Below are 21256 nucleotides of genomic sequence, written 5' to 3' on the forward strand. Positions count from 1 at the left end.
CCGATAGGATTAAGGAAACTATATCTGTGAAATTACTTAAGTCTTTTCCTTATGCCAGACATTCGGATCAGGAGAATGATGTGGATCAGTGTGAAATAAAAAGAGATGAGAAGGACTTGGGGGGCTTTGGAAGAATGGAAGGCAAGAGGAGAGAATAAGGGCATTTTGTTGATCCCATCTCTTTCCCTGCTCACTTATTTCAATTATCTTCCTCCACTATCATCCCGTCTATTGGAATATAGGGATTTTTTTTTTTTTTTGTATAATGTTGTGAATGCTGCACAACGACTATATGGGATAAGAGCGATGACTCAAATCTCGTCATGGGGCATCATTTTGGAATATTTCTAAAATATTGAAATCACTGTTTAATTCAATTTGAATGAATTAAATTTGATCATGATAATTTGAACTTGGATTTTTGGGGGATTTGGCATGGTTTTCCAGAATATTTCGATCAAATCTTATATCTTTTGGTCAAAATTATCTTTTTTTCTTTGCCCCCCCTCCCTGGCATTCTCTTGTGAGCGTTTACGACTACCTGTAGTATACTAAGCACTGTAGCCGCTGATTACTCTTGTAGAGGAGCCCTGGGTATGCCCTTGCTCTCATGACATAAGTAATTAGAGTTTAAATGCCACCCCAACATGAAATAAAAGCATTGTGGCCTATCAGCTGGCCATCGGCATTAAGCTTTGCTGTGAATTCAAAGCTCCCTAATTTAGGGGATTTGACATTTGTGAGGATGCATCTTGTTACCTTATTAATGCTCAAATATAAAATTCTGTTGAAATAGAATATCATCAGTAATTCAAGTATTTCTGCTGTAATCTGTTTCTTTATCCATCTCTTTGCCGCCAGAATCTAGAAACTTACCATCAGACAGCGGAACAGTACAACCGGACAGCCGCCAAAGCAGAGGCTAATATCAGGTAATATCTAATTTCAGCCAAATCTGGCAAACTTCGAGACGAGACGGGTGGATGGATAATATGTACTTAAGTAAACTTGCCTGAAATGTCTGGCTCTATTCTTTTAGTTATTCGATTTTCTGTGGAAGACACACACTTGAATCAATTGTGTTTCAGTGCTCACAGACAGTATAAGTGGTTAACCTAGTGATGATTTTGTTGCTCTTTTCTGAAGAAAAAGGTACATCGACATAATTACAGCGCTGATTCTTTTAATTTTGAGATGACTGTCATTCCTGTCTTTCAATCACAGCATTCAAATGCCAACAGACTTTTTAAATAGTAGGCGAGTTGATGGAAAACACAAGCAGCATGACGTCCCCAAAAGAACATGTTTTCCTGTGGGATGGTACATCACCTGCTCATAAAAAAAAAAAAAGTCAGATGTTTTTTTTCCCCATAATGCTGTTCCAATGCAATGTAGAAAAAAAAAACAGCGATGGGGAGTTTATTTCAACATTTTTGTCTTATATTAGCATTTTCCACCACTATTCATCCACTTGCGACATTGCAACTCACACAATTCAAACCCAAAATGAAGTTTACCTGATTACATTAGGCGGGGTTTTGTTATTTACTATTCATTGCTGTATACACAAAAAGGTTACAAAAGCCGTTGAACACAATTTTACAGGTAGGAAGATCATTTTGTGCCACCACAATCTTCAGATTATTATTTATTATTTTTGACAACCGCAAATATGTGCACACGGTATTCAGGCGACATTCAGTGCTCGTCATGTTCTGTCTACACTTGGGCAACATTTCATTGTGCTGTGGTCAACTGCCACACTGGTAATTACTATTGCCATTTTTTTAATTACTATTATTAGGTATTTACCTTCGCTATTTTCTTCTGGCATCATGTTGTCCATATTCTGGTCAAAATGTCATTTCCACTTGCCAATATTTTTTCTCTCTGCTGTCAACAATTTGTGTTTCTTTCAAAATAATGACAAGAAAAACACGGGAATGTTGAAAAATGTGCCCGACAAATTGTCAGTATTTATGAACACCCTCTATTGGCATAAGCTCATACCGCCAAGTCAACTGGTGTTCCAAGCATGCCAAGCCGATACCGCTTGAGTAATATAAACCACTGCTGGCTGTTCACTGGCCAAGCAGATTTGTCATTGCCACCTCTGTGTATTATTTGATGATATAGTACACAGCTAGAAATGAGGGGGGAAGAAAAACCTGCTGCTGGTTGCTGCAGTATTTGCTGCAGCACTCAGTTTTTTTGCTGCCTCCCCTCCTCTTGTGAAAATTGTCCCTTTACTCATACATGCAGAGAAATAAACACAGAAGGCACTTGTCCTCTTCCATTTTGTTTGTGTGCATGTTTAGAATTGATCAATATAAGGCATGTTTTTTTTTTTTTTTTTACCTCGAACATCAATCCAGGTGAAATTTAAAAGACATTTTACTTATAATGAACGGCCCATTGCTTTTATTTTTTTTATTTTCATTTTTTTAGATGACATTTTTCCTGAGGATAAGAAACATTAGAAGATGAAACTTTAGGCTGTCGTTTTTTTGCTTGCTAAGATATCACATTTGTGTGAGCTACGTTTGTTAAAACTGGATCAGGGGGAATTGTGCGACAATGTCAGACTGTCAGAATCAAAAATAAACGTGCACATGTATTTTCTTTTGAAAGAAAATTCTAAAGGTTGTTGCCAGCCTATACGCTATATAATTCTTAACAACAACCGCGTAATTAACTTACGTTTGTTTCCCCGTCTTTAATTAGCGGTTGAACATATTTTCCGGAACCGTTGTATTTGATGTTGGTAGTGTGTTGCCAAGAAAAACTGGCTAGCTTGACTTGTCGGGTACGAGGCAAATAAAGCTCTAATATCATATTGTATCTATTGCTTCTGTATCACACATATTAGCAACCTGCATCTTGGCATATCCGGAGATCTTAAAATCCACAAATCCTCTCAGAAATACTCTTTACAACTTCTGAAGTGACTTCTGTAAAGACACAAAAGGTCGGTGCCTTTAGTGAGGCTTAACCATGAAGCAAATGCTGGCAACTCACACTTAAACGCACCTTTGTGTGGATTTAGGGCAACTTTATTTTGTGCACCTCGGAATCTTTTTCTGGCTGTATGTGGGAAGCACGTGTCAGAGGTGAACAAGTACTTCACACACAACTGCAGCATAGTACACACACTGCATTGTATATGCATATATTATATGCGTATAAATATATATATATTGTTTGGACATTAATCAACCATTTCTTGTCCCACTGCTTTGCAACCCAGGACCCCTTTCAAGGATAAATTCATAAAATCCAATGTAAAACCCGTGGAATTGAAATGCTTGACAATAAAAAAAAAAAAAAGGCTAGTGACGATAAGCGATGCCAGATAGTCTCGCCCGCGTCAGCCACAATTTGAGTGAGTCGTCCGACCGCTGAAGTTCCGCTGATTGAAATGTTATCAGCAAATAGATGTCTCACACAAACAGGCGGGCACATGTGCACCTTATCTTGTTCCTGAATGTCACCTGTTTTAATGAAACCCTCCTCTTATCCCCTTCCCATCACGCTTCCCTACAGTCCCTCAAAGTGAGTTTGGTGGGGATCAATCAGCGGAGCTAACAGTGCAAATTGTCCTCCTACATTCCTATCTCCTTTGCGCACTCCAACCGTCTGCATCTGCTCACAGTCCGTGACATCCATATTTCGGGTTTTAAACGCTTTAAAGGTTAAGTTAGACCAGATAGGATGTTTGAATATAAAATGTGTCAAGACCAAAATAACACAGGAAGTATTTTGTCTGCAGTTTTGCTGAAAATGTTGCCTGAATAACACAACTAAATGACAATGGTGGAAATGTGACATTTCTGCCCTTAACAATTCAAGTTTATCAAACTCAATAACATACGGTATTACCAAATCACAAAAGAAGAATAGGCTGAAAATCTGCTGAAAAGCTGTCGTATTCAAATGTGCTATTCGCTGTGTGTGCAAAGTCGCATCCAATTTTTTTTTTTTTTTAACATACAGAGCAGCCATCAGCAAAACTGCATCACTAATCAATCTGCTTGCTGTTTGCTGGCTTCAACATTTCCGACCTGTTTCAATTACCTGCATATTGCTGTTTGACATAAGACTTGCTCCAGACTGACATTTACTAAGTGCGTCGCTTGGCGAGAGTAGAGACGACCTAAAATAAGTCAATCGTAGCACATTTTACACGCCGTGTCAGTCCTCAACTAGATTTCGGAATTAAGTCTTCGCCCGTGATGCTATGCGGCCTTTGCAAGTGTCTCGCGAATGTTATCCTTACGACACCGTCGTCTAACTACTTCTACACAAAGCTTTGCACAATGAAAGATGCTTGCGCCCTAATTCCTTTTCCTCTCAGCCAAGCCATGACATTTTTTATCCTCTCCACTTTGTTCGGCGTAATATTAAAAACTGAAGATATAAAGCTCAGGCTTCTGCTTTAAAGGAGCGCAAATCCTTGTCATCTTAACGTTAATAACCGCTCGCATATAAACAACGCCACGTCTTCCACAAAGACAGAATAATAAAACGTTACGCCTTAACAGTCTTTGCCTTTGCCTCCAATTGCTTTATTCCCCAATGTCACGCTTTGCGGCAACTTCGAACCGAAGCTCTCTTCGCGTCAACCGCGCTCTGCCAAGGTGAGACAAATAAGAAGGGGAAATTTTAATGATGTGAGCCTAATCTTTCTTTCCCGACCGACTCTGCACATACTTATGCAAAGCAGCACAGGCTGAAAGCCATCTCAGTGTTGTTTTGCTTCCTTCTGGCGCAAAATTGTTGCTGTCAAACAAGCCCGAGTGGCTAATAGTTTTCTAATAAGAGCTCACCTTTAATTTCAGTCAAACGAGGCAGTTGGTGCAGATTAGCAGAGACAATTTTCTGCTTCAGATTCCATTATTGCAACACTATCACAAAGTTTCTCTTTATGAATAGAGAAAGGATTTTTTCTCTCCCCCCCACTTGAGCTCGGATTATTACCTTGAGGCTATTGTTGCCGTTATCGCCTCCTTTTAGTGATTCATTCAGAATGACAAACAACTGTCCGAAGCTTTGGTGTAATTATACTCTTTCAGAGTCTATTTTATATATTATCTTATGCAATCTTATATCAAGGCTCAACCTGCCAAAAGAATTTACCATAATTTCTATAAAATGCTACTTTTTTGCACAAGCTTAAAATCTTGCTGCTTATAGTCCGGTGTGCCTTATCTCTGGTGATTTTTTTTTTTTTTTTATGATATTTTAAAAGGATTATTTTATACATGAACAAAACAGGATTATCCCCCTAATTTTAGCTGGTGCGGTTTATACTCCAGAAATTATGGTACTTGTTTACCTGCGAGGTGCTTGAACGAATGTATCCAATGTAGCGGCGGCAATATTTTCTATGGGCTGTGCAAGGTGTAAACTTTCTCATTGAATACATCACTGTCACATTTAGCACCACCCCTCCGCCGCTCCCTTTCTTTCTCACCTTCGCTCAGGTTGCAGTGGCTTCTCTTTTCATGAATATTCTCTCCTCCAATGATTAATTTAATCCTGTTTCTCCACCCTCCACTGCACACACGCACACACGCACAAACACTCAAGGCAATACACACGGCGCCGCAGAGCAATTTCTTCCCGTTTTCACTGTGTATACTTTATCTGGCGCGTATGCCGCACAGACATAATTCACGCACGCATGCTAACATATTAATTGTGTGTATTTGTCGGCGGATGTGGGGAGACCTGCGCTTATTCATGTGTGAAGGATGCATAATTTGAAGATTGCTCTGTGTGACGCCGTGAGGGGAGCGTCAGTCAGTGTTTGTACGTGCAGATTGCGTATGTAAATAAATCTTGGGCCAAAGCGAGTAGACTCGTCATGTCTTATCAAATGAAGCCGTGAAACCTCCGAATTCAACAAATTGTCACCAAGACTTTCCATGAAGTAACTTTTCACAAAATCCCATCTCCGTTCTGTTGTGCGCAGGCCCCGGCAGAGTGCATCAGTGTGCTCTGAGCTGCAGGCCAAGGTGCTCCAGTGTTACAGAGAAAATCCTCAACAAACCCTGCACTGCTCCACTCTGGCCAAACAGTACATGACCTGCATCCAGCAAGCCAGGAAGGTAGGCGAGAGACGGCTTACTGTGTGGGCGGAGCAAAACTTAACCCAACTAAGTCTTTAGTTTCAGTCGATGTCTAATTACAATGGATATCATAATAATATCCAATCTGAGAGCAAAATGTTGATCGTAAAACCTCCAAGATTCTTAACTGTTCAAAAAAAAAAAAACATCAACATACTATTAGCCATAAATCAAAACAATATAAGACTTGCTAAAGACGAGAGCAGTCAGATCGGAGGCAGAACCGTGCAACTGATGTCGGAACAAGAAGATAAAATAATTTTAAAATTTGCCGACAATCCGTTGATGGCCCAAGAGGAATTACTCATTTGACACTTTCTAAATCTCCAGCCGCCTATTGTGTCTGCACTTTTTTGGATAGAAAGATTACACCCTTATTAGTCTATTGAAATCAATTTTGTCCATTCAAACCTTGAGAGATGGATTCGGCTCCCTCTTGACACTTTCAATATTAGTCTTCGTAGCCACTGCTTATCTCCAAAGTGCTCATTTTTAACCGATTTTTCCATCAAACAAACAATAGCGATGACAAAACCCAACGATATGGAGGAGATAAAAGGAAGAAAGCAAGTTGGGGGATTTGGCTCTTTAAGTAGTCCACAAAATCACTGCAAGCACAATAAAAGCATTCTGTCTTTTCAAAGTGCTTCAAAGAATCATTTTGCCACTCGAGTGGTGTTCTTTGTGATAAAGAAAGATATGTATGTTTATAAATGCAGCTATTATTGGGGGAGTGGGGTTTATTCAGATTGACATTTGATAAAGGGAAGCACTCAAACTATTTTTCCACCAAGCAATACAATTCTTTTGAATTTACAGCGTACATCATTGAGCATTTTTTTGCTATATGCTAGTCAATTAAAGTGGTGATACGTTTAAATCCTTCATAGTATTTCTTTTATTAATTATTATATCCACATGACCTTAAAATTTCAAAGGACTTGAAGGTGAGAATTCATTCTCGCCAACTGTTCAACCTTTCTCTATGAGGATAATCTTTAAGATGATATCGCTGTTTTCATGACTGACTCACGCTAATCTTTTGAACAGTTGGATTTTCAAGTTGACCTTTAGATTTCTGAAGAGTGCTCTATCCTAGGCTCAAACTTAAAAGAGCGCCGAAATGTTGTTCCATTCAAGATACAGTAGCGGGAATGTAAAGATGTTCACCATTTGAAGGTTTTGTTAAATTTCAACCTTGCGATAGGACGACTCGGTCTCTCTTTCCTTCATGTCCATTCCGCATGACGTCAAATATTCCCGCTGCTGTCACTATAGATCTTTTTTTCTTCCCTCCCACTTGCCATCCTCCGCACATCCATCTAACCTGATTAAGACCACTTCCACTGCCCGTCAATTCACACGTTGTCACTTGCGCTGGCGGCCATCATGCTTTCGCAAGGTTTACTTAACATGACACGGGCTCTTATTAACATTAATGACACATTGCCATTGACTATTAAGAAGTTTGTTCTAAATATTTTATTCATCAAACTTATTGAAACTAATAATTCCCTTTATGATTCTCTTTCCACAACTTCAATGGCAAGGTTATTATTACCTCGGATGAAATCCAGTGTTTTTTTAATCCCGTGACACTAAATAGACAGACTTTGAGAGAAAATACTTTTTTAAAAGATTATATAATATACAGTATATGCATAAGATATTTTTTTTTTCCTCAGCTGTAATTTGAATGTTAAGTCGACATGGAAGCTTATTGCTTTTGCTTAAGCCTCCTGACAGGTTAAAAGCACTGTTCTCGTGTGTGTGTATATACTTTGAAGGATTTGCTAAAGCAGCCAGGTTCTTCTTTGCTACTTCACTCTTTGTTCTGAAAAGGAAAATTAAATTATGTCATGAAATAATTATTAGGTGAGTCTGAAAGTGAGAGGTTTCTTATTGATGTTTTTTGTGTGAAGAACTGAGAGCAATGATTTAATTAGGATGTTCGTATTGATCAGTCGAAAATGATAAAACACTTTGAACTTTGACGAATGACGAGCGGTAATGAACGTCTTGTCGCTGATTCATCTTACACGTCTCGTTTTCACACGTGGATAAAATGAACTTCACTGTAAATGTCATTCAGACATTCTGTATTTTTCCCCAAATGTTGGTTTGACAAAGTCTCTATCCCTAATATATTATGGATCTCTTATTTACTGTCAGTTACTCTACATTTGTCAAAAAATCAACCGGCATTAAACATGCGCACACATACATACACACACATATTCAGGCCTTAGACCTGGCCTCCGCTATCATCCCCATCCATGCCTCCCCGTTCCCAGGTGGAATCATTGTCATGCATATGGGACCTTCGGTCTGTGTGTGGTGCGCTTAATGATGCAGGGTGAATGTCAGCTCACTCTAGACTTAGTTATCAGTTCGTTGTGAACCTTTTAACTCCTGCACACCACATCTACATATTTTCATACTCACTGGGAAGAGTGTGATGTATAGCAGTGAAAATGTAGCCACTCAATGTGTCACTTAACGTACCACAAGTTTTATTTAGTTCTTTACAGCTAATTCACACAAACAAATCATTGTTCACATACATTTAAATATTAAAGTTAATTTCCCATCCAAGTTATGTTTCTGGAAAGCCTTTCTATAAGACCATAAGTTTAAAAGCTTTTCCTGTCCTCGTCTATTCTTTCAACATCGAACAAAACCCGCCATTGTCAAAGTCACACTGAAGAACAAATGTTTCTCCGACCACCACTTACTGCAAGTGTCATCACCCTCCTCGATAACACTTAACAATGCTCCACCGCCGACCATTTGTGGGATGCAAATGCTATTGCTGTGCCTTTTTTAAAATCATCCGCAGGGGCTCACAGCATCTGAGAGACACTTGCCTTTTTATTCCAAACACTTAACCCACTTAAACCCATCCGTCTCCTGGAGAAAGCATTTGTCCATCCTGGTGCGCGAGTGAGCGCTGGCCTCAGAGATGCTCGATTAAGTGCCACTCGGGTTTTACAATTATTACAGAATATACAAGTGAGTGAGTTTCTGCTTGAATACACGATGATGACCAATCAAAAGGCGACATATCTGTACATCGATTAGATACGACTAAATATATTTCAGCGTCATGTTTACTTTATATTCGTAAAAAACTGACTAGTTTGCAAGAAATGGCTTTTTTGTGTAGCCACACAAGCATGAAACAAAAATTTACGTGTGTGGGCCAGACTCAATAACGCAACTCATAATGTGTTATGTGGAAAATTAAGGAAGAAAGAAAAAAACTTTAAATCATTTTGCGTATCCAAAGTTTGAGACTGTCTCTTTCTTCATATCGATCTTGTACGGTCATTGAACGTTTAGAGTGCCACAAGAGATTATTATATTGAATCTGCTTCTGTATAAACCTTAACATTAAATCTTAATGCTTGCAATTCATACTACACCATTCTCATTAGATTTTTTTGAAGTTTTAATCTAACAGATTATTCAGGTTCCGTCACATTGCCCGGTATTTATTGCACTGCTTAGAGTTCAGCTGCTTCGACACCACTGACTGGGACTTGTTTAAGCAGGCAGCCACCTACAACGATTGGACGGACATAGAGGAGTATACTGACTCTGTTACCTCTTACATCACGAAGTGCATCGATGATGTGACTTGCTCGAAATCCGTCATCACTCGCGCGAACTGGAAGCCGTGGCTGACGGGGGCTGTCCTCAGACTGTTGAGGGCCAGGGACAAGGCTTTCAGAGCGGGGGATGAGGCTGGCTTGAGGACAGCGAGGGCCGACCTGTCCCGAGGCATCAAAGAAGCGAAGAAGGCGTTCTCGTGCAAGGTCTCCACCCACTTCAAGGACAGCAAGGACGCACGTAGCCTTTGGCGGGGCATTCAGACCATCATGGACTACAAGCCCGCGCCGAGGAGCTGTGAGGGCGACGTCCGTCTGCTGAACGATCTGAACCGCTTCTTTGCTCGCTTCAACGCCCAGAACAGCACTTGCCCGCTGAAGACCACTCCCCCCCCACACGAGCAGCCCCTGCGCCTCTCTGCCGACGGTGTGAGGAGGGCGCTTGCCGCTATTGACACCCGTAAGGCGGCGGGCCCTGACAACATCCTGGGTCGAGCGCTGAAGGACTGCGCTGGGGAGCTGTCGGGTGTCTTCACGGACATCTTTAACGTTTCCCTGCAGCAGGCCATCGTCCCCTCGTGTTTCAAGGCTGCCACCATCGTTCCTGTGCCGAAGAAACCTGCACCGTCCTGCTTCAATGACTACCGCCCTGTGGCACTGACGCCCATCATCATGAAGTGCTTTGAGCGGCTGGTCATGGAGCACATCAGGTCCGTTCTCCCCCCCACCATTGACCCTTTCCAGTTTGCGCACCGTGCCAAGCGGTCCTCTGAGGATGCCATCTGCTCTGCCCTCCACTCGGCCCTCACCCACCTGGAGAGAAAGGACTCATATGTGAGGTTGCTGTTTGTGGACTTCAGCTCTGCCTTCAACACCATTGTGCCGCAGCGACTCATCTCCAAACTCGACGAGCTGGGCCTCAGTACCTCCCTCTGCAACTGGCTACTGGACTTCCTCTGTCAGAGGCCTCAGGTGGTGCGTGTTGGCGACAAAATCTCCGCCAGCATCACGCTGAGCACGGGGGCCCCCCAGGGCTGCGTGCTCAGTCCATTGCTCTTCACCCTGCTGACGCATGACTGCTCTGCGACCTACAGCGACAACTGCATAGTGAAGTTTGCTGACGACACGACTCTGGTGGGTCTCATCACGAAGGGCGACGAGACTCGATACAGGTCGGAAGTTGACCTTCTGACCACGTGGTGCAGGGACAACAACCTCCTGCTGAACGTCAATAAGACCAAGGAAATCATTGTTGACTTCCGGAAGGGTCACACAACACACCTGCCGCTGATCATCGACGGTGCTGTGGTGGAGAGGGTGAGCTGCACCAAGTTCCTGGGGGTGCACATCAGTGAGGACCTCTCCTGGTCCGCAAACACCTCGTCACTGGCAAAGAAAGCTCAGCGCCGCCTGTACTTCCTGCGGAAGCTCAGGCGTGCATGTGCTCCTCAGGCAGTCCTGTCTACATTCTACCGTGGCACCATTGAGAGCGTCCTCACCAGTTGCATCGCTGTCTGGGGTGGTAACTGCACTGAACAGAACTTGAAGGCCCTGCAGCGCATAGTGAATACGGCTAGTAAGATTATTGGTGCTTCGCTCCCCTCCCTGAAGGACATTTACACCTCCCATCTCGCCCGCAAGGCAACCTCGATTGCCAGAGATGTGAGTCACCCGGCTCACTCTTTGTTTGACCTTCTGCCCTCTGGGAAGAGGTACAGGAGCCTGCGCTCCCGCACCACCAGACTCGCCAACAGCTTCTTTCTCCAGGCTGTTAGGGCCCTGAACTCGCTACCCCCTTCTGCGTAGCGTGCGGCACTGTTGCGCTATTTTCGGGAATGTCTGCTGTACGCGCACTTGCTCCTTTTTTTTCTGCTCCTCTTATTTATTTATTTATTGTTGTGTTATTTATTCATTATTTATTCAGCACGCTTTTGTTGTACTTGTTTACTTGTTTGTCTGTTGTGAGCCATGTCTTGTCACCGTAGGATAGGGGGGAACGAAATTTCGGTTTTTTGTGTGTCTTTGGCATGTGGAGAAATTGACAATAAAGCTGACTTTGACTTTGACTTTGATATGGTCTAGTTTAATTGGTTAAATAAAAAAAAAAAAAAAATATATATATATATATATATATATATATATATATATATATATATATATATATATATATATATATATATATAGGACCTTGTAAATTATTTCTGCTCATAGTAATTTACTACCGACTACCAACCATTACATGACAAACAATTTTGACATTACATTACATTACATGACTGCGCTTGGTGACACACTTGAAAGTAGCAAATTGACATAGGCAAGCATGTGTGAATATCAATATTTGTGTCTCTATCTCTCTGTATTCCATCCCACCTCTCTGTCATCCATCATCACCAAGGCGACCATCCCGCGAAGGCACAGACCACATCAAGATGAGCTGTTTTCTCCTGCAAACACACACACACGCACTCACACACACACGCATATACACTCATCCTCCACAACATTGGCTGAAAGCTATATCTTAGAGCCAGCTAAACCTCTCGCCTTTGCCTCCGCTCTCCACTTCCATGTATCACGTGATCAATTTCCCCCTGCCACGTTTCAGCTGCCATGTCCTTTTCTTCATTTCATGCCAGACACGCTTTATTGGAGAGTTGTGACTCAGCGGGGCGAGTTGTTCATTTACACATATCGGCAGATCGAATTAGTGATTAGCGATATTCGCTATCATTAACATAGTCGTTGCGCAAGCAGGCCTCAAATTTGACTTTTATTTGTGATGGGGGGGGAATGAAAATCTATGTAATTAGCTCTGGCAAATAAGCACTTACAACAGTGATGATGTCATCAAAGGGGAAAATATTGGCTAAATAGCATTAAACCATTGCTCATTTCCTACAGTCATAACTTTTGTCATTTGAGGTACCATGTATTGAGTATTAGCATATTCATCGTAAATTTCACAGCAACATAAAATGAATAGATCTAATTATGACAGCAATGTGGAATAGTAGTTGTATGCCTCATAGTCTCCCATTATTGGAAGTTCTCAGTGGTGTTTGTGTTTTCCCTGAGTCTTTTTCTGGTTTCTTAAAATGCTACTGGCCACATGTTTTTTTTAATTAATCAACTAAAAAAGTTTTTCGATTTAATAGTCAACTTCTGCATCTCATTACATTATGACACCTTCACCCAAGTTTTGTACATTGGCAGTATCAAGTCCCATTGGGTTAGTAGCTTTAAATAAATCCGTCTCTGGCGCGGCTTTGACGGCAAATAATGTATGTGCGTGCCAAGCAAGCTATTTGAATGAACGGAGGGCCAAAGTGCTCAAGTCGGCCAGTAAAACATGTCTGTCTAACAAACATCCAAGATGATTGAAGGGCTGCGCACGTAAAGGCTAACGCATCGACTCGCTAGATGGCCTAACAGTAACCTTGTGTGTGTTTTGTTTGGAAAAGAAAAAAAAAAACAATAACCGTACCTCGCGATAGTGTCTGATTGACAGTGTTTGCCTGGCAACTGTCTCTTGGCCTCCCAAGAGAAAGGCAAACTGAGTGCTGTTTGCACTGAGCAGAGAAGACAGTTATTGATTTTCTACTTGTCTATTATTTTTGTTTTTCGCAGAGAAAGGGCCAAGCGAGTGAGTCTTTTTCATTTTTTATTTTTTTCCATCACAAGCATCAATGTCATTCTCTTTATCTGTTTCCAAAAGTGTGTTCAGGTGTGGTTGCGCTTTGCCGTCCGTCTCTGTTGCTTATTAGTCGGTGACTGCGGAAGTGTGAACGCGGCCCGCACGTGTATCCTCCGGCTTTGACACCGCTGCCGTTTGAATTAGATTTCCAGTCATCCAACGCAACAATTCTCCGACACCTCACGCTGCTCACTAATTGGATGGAAACTAGCAGGGGGAGAAGAAATGCCTCTTTGCTGTGTGTCTTTTGTGTGTTTCTTCTGTTTACATCTAACATCAACAAACTTTTTCATCTCACAGGGTGATATCAAAGTGAAATTGTTTGTTCAACTTTTTAGTTTAATCTCAAATACATTTAAAAGTGAAGATATTCACCTGGAATTATTTACGATCCGTTTATGTTCGCTATGCGTGGTGTTGTCTTCCATCGTAACAACGCAACCTTTCCTAGACCCAACCACTCACTGTTATGCAACAGTGGGCCTTTATTCAATTCAGTGCTTGGCCAAATTTCTAAATAGAAACTTCGTGTTAAAAAAAAAAAAAAAAAACCAGCAAAAAATCTAAAAGAAAACTTCATGCGTAAAATAAAAAAATGACCATTATTTGCACATCATGTATAAAATGAATATAAAGTCGAATGATTGTGACCTTTTAAAACTAAACTTTTTTTTTCCAATGATAGACTTATTACAGTTATCCTCAAGTGTGTTAGTGTGTGTACATAGCAGAGCAGTGTAGTCGTAAATCTAGGGCACACCTTGAGCTAGAATACTTGGCTGCCCTCCCTGCCTGAGGTGTCGAGCATAAAAAGCTTCCCTGTCATTAAATTATCCGAGTGTGGATGGCAATAAGCCAAACGTGGTCTAGAGGAATCATATCGAGCTGTGCGTAGTGTGGGAGGTGCTTGGGGTCACTTTAAAATTCTGGAAAGACTTCATACACTATGCATGAGGCATAACGTCCCGTCAAATTGTCGAGTATTCGGGTGACAACGGCAACTCCGATAGAACGCCGTCTTCGCTAGCACGTTCGCAAACAAACACAGTTCCCCGTTTATGTTTCCGAACGTGAGCGGAACAGTAAAGCTAAGTCCCCTTGTCACAATTTCCTCTCATCTCCAATTCAGCGACACAGGCCGCGATGCCCTCGGATGTACTTGGCGAGTAAGCAACTAACCTGGCCGTCGGCGTATCTGCTTGCCAGAAGAGCATCGAGGTAGTTTGCATGCCAACTTGCTTCCCCGGCAGCCACAAGCTAATGCTTCACTAACCTTGTCACCCTGCGTCTCCTTCCGCGATTGTGTCTTTGAACGCGTATTGACACAGGCAGTGTCTAGTCATACCCCGTGGGGACTGGCTCCGAACAGCTCCTTCTCTGCACCAACTAGCACAATTCTTATTAATGCTTCGATTTCTTTTTCCGGCTACAGCCGAACGTCAAAGGTTGAACATAAGCCGTTTGGGAACATTTTGTGCCATAGCAAATAATGACATCATTCCTTTTCTGCCGCCATCATAAAAATGTTATTAAATCCAAGAAGTCGAGCACTGGAAAATGGAGAACACAGAACACTGTTATATTGTAATTGAATGAAAATATACCAGTGTGTGGCCTAAAGAATAGTTCAGACCCCTTTTCACACTGCACTTGTTAGCTCCTCTGTATTCCCAATGAAGACAAGGTGCTATAGAAATTGGATGAACAACCATGTCATGTTTTTCAAGGCATTATTTCTTGGAATATATTATATGTAACATTATTTACTGTACAAAGAGCAGATTAAAATGAAATTGCACTTGGCGGCTGGATATTTTTAGACTCATTCTACACTAGTTGCCACGTTCGGTCTTCTTCATGAGTAGGCCGTCACATCGGTGTGTAGCCATGGACGAAGCGTTCAAATAAACAAGTGAAGATTCCCAGAAGCTCTTAGGCTTTATGGTCGATTTGGTAACAGCTGAAAAGTTGTCTTTTCTCGTATGTTGGATCCACCCTGTTTTGGGACTTAATTTGCACAACCGCTTTTAGTCATGTACAGTTTTTAAACAAGCCTCTCCGTTGTTGTGTTCCACCATCTCTGTCTTGCAGAGCTCACTGACCAATCACGGATGAGAAGCCCCAAGCAAGAAAGTATGAAGAGCAGAAGTGAAGAAGAGAGAGCATGTCAAATCCATCCAATTCTTGCCTCCCTCTGTGCTTTCGGTTAGACATCCATTCATTTATTTATTTAGCTGCCACCACTGAAGAGCCTCACTCTCGTCTTCTCCACTCGCCATCCTTCAGTTATTTTTTTTTAAGCGTATTATCTTGATTTGCCCCTCTGGAGTGTATGATGCCTTGATTTATTGTCAAGTTGCACAGGCACACCCTTGCCTTCTCAGAAATAAATCCCGGTGATCCGGTGGTGATGAGACTACAGGTTGTGTGTCTTTGCATTACGTGTGAATGTGTGCGATGGCTGTCTCGTCGCAGTATGCTAATAATGACTGGAAATGGGCTCGCGTGCAGCCGTCTTACAAGGCCTACAGGCTTGATTGTGTGCCGTGCTTGTGATTTCATTGAGAGAAGCAAAGGAAATGAGGTATAAATGAAGTGGAGGACAGATGAATAGTGAAGTGAGCGTGTATTAATGTGTTTGTGAGTCCGTGTGTGCATGTGTGTCGTTCCGCCATATTAAACCTCTGCATAGACGTGGTCGTGAGAAGGTGCATGTGCGGATGCACACGAGGAAAACAGCGGACAGGCCATGTATTGTCCCTGCTGCTGTTACCATGGTGACTGTTGGTTTGCGCTAGCAGCAAGGTCTGGAGCAAGCCTCCAGATAACCCTCGAGGTCAGCGCACAGAGGTACGACAAACAGCACCACGGATACGCAGGTGCGCACTTAACCCTTTCACCTTGTGTGTGAACGAATGTGCGTTTGTTCGACTTTGTTTATGAGATATATTTCTATTGACAGCAATGGAGGAGAACGAGGCTCTCCTGTGTTTACTTGGATTAAAGCCTATGGACCACCACGGTGGTGGAGACATTGTAAGGTAATGTCGTATGCTAACACATATAGATATAACCTATGCTCATTTTTGTCATTCTTCCACCCACTAGGTATCAATTCCGCATGTTTGGATCCAGGCTGATCTGATATTGCAGGGTTCTCAAGGTCTTGGGCTTTGGGACCCTTTATAAAAAGAAAAGTTGACCTACCAGGTGCACCCCTAAGTACCACAGGTATCATTTATTCATTCTGCCAAGTTGGAGCATTCTAGAAAATGTCTGTCTGAAAAATCACACTATTTTTCGGGTACTTTGTACTGCAACACACCAAACAGTCCCACCTGTCACGCTCAAAATAAGTTGCATTAGTGTGTAGCTCTTAATGGACGTGATGAGAAGTATTTTGACTTCACAATCGATAGATCAGACGTATTGATCCCAGTTTTTCTTATCAATACATCAAATGCTACACAAAAGCACAATTGGTCCACTAGTGGTCCGATGATGTCATGATAATGATGATGATAGATTCAGGCATGCGTACATCTTGTGTGTGGGTGTGTGTCTGAGACTCAAGTCAATACCTCCTCTTCTTCCAAACGCCACCAAGGATTAGTTTGCTCTGACCCAATAGCCATGATGCCCATATTGCCTATATTGAAGCCCGTGCTGTATTTGAGTTTTCTGCCCGAGATTCTCATATCTCATCTCTCTCCTTGACATTTCTTTACAAATACCAGCCTCTATTCACGCTGTTATTGCCTTCTCCTACTCAGTCACCCTCCGATTAAACAAGCTTCGAAGAGCCCGGCCACTGCTGTGATGCCATTTGGTTTTTATTAGAAACACGTGGACTTTAATTAAATGGACTGATTTAGAGAAATAAGAGGGATATTCAGCAATATATATTCAATAGAGGAGCACAATGGGAAAAAATAGAATAGAGGACCGTCTCTTATTGAATGTGGAAGGGGTGTGAAATTAGGCTTGGTGTTTTCTTTTTCAGGGAAACTTAGTTTTATTCCATTCAGTCAATTAGAATCTCGTCATGCACATCACATGCTTGTCATCTTATGTCCCCCCCTCCCTTCTAAGACTTTTAAAGAGATTTTGTTGTCTGTGCCTGCTTCATTCTCAACCATGTACTTTCTCCTCTGCGCCGTGAAAGACTTGGGACTGTGGTTGCCGTGGTAACCGGCACCGCTTTGATTGGAGGAATCAACCGCGTAGCGGAGCTCGGAAGGCATGCTTCTCTATGCGGCAGTATTGATTTCCAGTCTCGAACCGTTCGCGGGGCCCAATTGACAGCAATAGGTAACGTAATTGTCGGAGAAGTGAGGGAGGGAAGTCCAAGATACTGTAATTAGCAGGTATTTTTTTTACACTTAAGTGCAGCCATCTGACAGGTAATTGTTTGAGTTGAGGCGTGAGTTTTAACCTTTCCGTCTTGTCGTTTAATGTTCTATATGCTTCACCAGCTCGCCTCCGCACTCCTTTAAGTGTCTGCTCTGCCAATCAACTGAGAAGGTGTCAAACAGCAAGAGGTGATGTCAGACTTTGACAAACCGCTGCCCTTTAAAACACTTAATGGGGATCAATTCACGTGAAGTAAGACACATGGAGTCACATAAAAGTTCCGAGACGTTTCCACACATCAATCTGCTCCTTCTTTGACTTAATCCACGCCTCCATTTCTCTCTCCTTCACCCCACCCCTTTTTTTCCTCCTTCTCGCTCGAGTCAACTTGGCTTTGTGGAAGTGAGATTTTGCCTGTGATCCTAATTGAAATGTGTGACTCCATTAATGACTGTCACCATTCACTTGCACACATTTCCAGGGAGCGCCCTTGCTAATTGAATCGGCTTTTATTAAACACGCTAAGGCAGTTCTGTGATTGCTTGCCTGTTTTCCCCAAACTTCCTCCCACATTCCAATAGCATAGTTATCGACAATTAACAGTGGTATCTAAACGATTCATCGATTGTCAAAAATAATGATGCTAATTTGATTGTCGGTCAGTTTTCGATTAATCGATGCACCTCTACTGAGTCTGTGAATCTAATATCAACATGAACTACTCTGTACACCAATTATTTTGCTCTTAGAATTATGATAGTGTTCAGTTTTCATTTGCGCTGTTAGACATATTCATTTTGACTCCTGTTGTGTTTATAAACACTCACTTGTCTTATATTAGATCCCATCATCATGTTTTTATAACGTCTTTGCCTCGGTCAGGGATGCATCACATGATTTTATGGTGCTATTATGCCTCCATATGGCGTGTGTGCAATAGGATTCTATTAAAGTTAGTGTAAGGGAGATGTGTGTTCACGCCTGTACTGCTATGCAATGTCAATTTAAGCCACACCTCAGGCAGTGCTGTTACTATTTATGTTGTCCACTGCAAAACCCAAATGCACAAAAAAACATTGCATAACTGCTCTTATCAGTCAAGAGCAAATCCTGCCTGTCTTGGATTACGGGCAACAGGAGTATCTCAAAATAGAAATAATCTTAACGTTATAGTAGACCTGTAAAAGCACTCTAAAGTATTTGAAGTGTTCTTAATGCCTTGCAAATATTATTGAAATAAAAGAATTGTGCTAGTGCAGAATATGACGACGGCTGATACCTCCTTCCACATTCCTAAAACGTGTGTGTTGTGTTCATTGAAGACTAACTGCCATTAGTGTCTAATTCTGTCAGTCAAATTGACTGATGATTAGTCTGTTGAGTACTCCAAGGCTCTCTTCAAGTCATCCATTACAGCCTCCAGCGAGGTTCTTTATTAAAATACTGAGGAATCCCTAGCATATTTTTGTTTTGGCATTTTTATTTAAAATGTTTGTTCTTTCAAATGATGGAAGAAATGTTCTTTTTTTTCTGATGCTCAGCGAGCGGGACAGTCGGTGTGTTTAATCGCAAGGCTGCCTGAATCTTGACCTGTCAGGTTTTCATCCATGTCATTGATATTGAGCAATATATGCCGTCTCTCATGCCCCCCCCCTAGTCATCAGGCAGCAATAGCAGCAAGTAAGGGGCCCTATCTGGGGGATTTTTGACATGCAGTGTGGAACGCAGTGCCACTTGGGAATTAAAAAAACGTTTTCTGAATCTCAATTGTTTTATAATTAGATATGGGCCAATGTTAGCCGTCACTTGCGGACCCCTTCACCTTGCGATTGCCTTCCCCGTTGCAAGGTTTCTGCCTTTGATTTTTCTTGTGACTTCCTGCACTGACCACACCATCTGGACAGCATGTCTCTCAACCCGCTTGCTTTCCAGCCAGCATTTACAGACTGTAGACAGAGAGTGGACATCCAAAGGGTGCTTGGTCTTTGCAGAGGGTAGAGATAACAGCAGGGGACCTGACCTTGGTGTCTGGACCAAATCGCTGCCTGTCACTGCACGCGAGCCAAAGGTTGGCCGGTGCGAGAACCTGACACTTTAATGCCTGACGCCGGAGGGGCAAAATACCTCTGGAGAATGACAATAAAAAAATCAAGCACAATGAAGTCAGTTTTTCAAGTGGTGGGCGGGGGTAGTGCAGCAGGAGGCGGGGCCAGCTTGTTGGTAGCAGCGCCACACTTTCTAATATAGTTGTTATCGTTGGGGGGGGGGGGAATATCCACCAACCTTGTGTCAGGGGGCAACGCTGCTCCTTAACCCCTCTCAGCACTCCCCTGGATGCTACTCAATGAGCGATTGTATGATGATGATGCTAGCACACCATTTAATCCTGCCCCACTCACCAAGATAAGGCAACAGTCTTATCATCCCTTCTTTCCTTGTGTGTCCTTTGCCTCTTTTTTTTTTAACTATTGAGGCATTTTCCCTTCCGCCTATTATTATGACACCGCTCAGCGCCACACTTTAAATGCCGTATTATTTTCTATCAGAGCTCTAGAAACTGCTCCTGCATTCGCAAAAGGGGCAAACACATATTCTGGTTCTTTATAGCGGAATTTGAGAGATTCTTTCCAGAGGATTTCTCTGTCCTGTCTTACAATTTAACAGTGTCCTTAATAGAGAAGGGTTTTTTTTGTTTTGTTTTGTTTTTTTAGCAAGAAAACCATGGACCATGCATTTTTTATTTTTTTTTTACCCTCGTTTTGTGCCAAGAGGAAAAGCAGGACATGGCAAACTGACAACACACACTCCATTACCCTTCTGCGTATTCTTTTCCCTCTTTGTCACTCACACACTGACACAAATGCAGTGTCAATAATGGCAGGGCGCCGTTTGTATATTGATGCTATCTCGCCAGAAAGACGGAGCGCTATCAGCTTTGTCTGTCAGACAAAGAGACGAAACGCAGCGCGAGTATGAGTGGATCACCCCAACACACACATACACGGAACCTCGATCATAGCGCCCTCTGACAGACTTCCTGTGTCAACATTGGATTTCATTAACCACGAATGGGGGCCTGGCCTTTATTTCAATGGGCACAGAAGCAGAATTCAAAATTTTCTGTCCAAATGGTTGACGCACCAAAATGACGGCATCAGCACGAATGCTCTAAATGTAATATTTGATTACCATACGTGAGATAATACTCAAATTTCACTAGCCATGATTGATACTCTGCCGCTGACTTCATTTACAAACCATTAAGAGAGCATAAATTAAGCACAGCCAATTTCCTGTCTGATTTCACCTTAAACTTCCAATTAGCTGCCTTCACTCAAGCCATCCGTCTCTTTTGCTAGGTGGTGAATTATTATTTAGCAGCCTGCCTGTAACATGAAAACAATCTCTTTTCAAGTCTTTTTCTTGTATATGTGTGTATGGTGTGTTAGAGGGTGGCGGGCACC

General features: G+C 42.2%; 1 protein-coding gene across 2 annotated transcripts in view; it reads left to right on the forward strand.

Moving 5' to 3' along the window:
• chchd6b (coiled-coil-helix-coiled-coil-helix domain containing 6b) overlaps positions 1 to 15858 on the forward strand; it is a 29686-nt gene extending 13828 nt beyond the window's left edge. For both annotated transcript variants that reach the window (XM_088390074.1, XM_088390075.1), the window contains 3 exons: positions 862 to 932; positions 5975 to 6110; positions 15531 to 15858. In XM_088390074.1, coding sequence (XP_088246200.1) covers positions 862 to 932; positions 5975 to 6110; positions 15531 to 15554 — 231 coding nt within the window. In that variant the 3' untranslated portion in view covers positions 15555 to 15858. The remainder of the gene's footprint in view (positions 1 to 861; positions 933 to 5974; positions 6111 to 15530) is intronic.
• Positions 15859 to 21256: the final 5398 nt, after the last annotated feature.

The sequence above is a fragment of the Syngnathus floridae genome, chromosome 11 (genome assembly GCF_059516105.1).
Source record: "Syngnathus floridae isolate MCC-2025c chromosome 11, RoL_Sflo_1.0, whole genome shotgun sequence".
In the NCBI taxonomy this organism is placed as follows: domain Eukaryota; kingdom Metazoa; phylum Chordata; class Actinopteri; order Syngnathiformes; family Syngnathidae; genus Syngnathus; species Syngnathus floridae.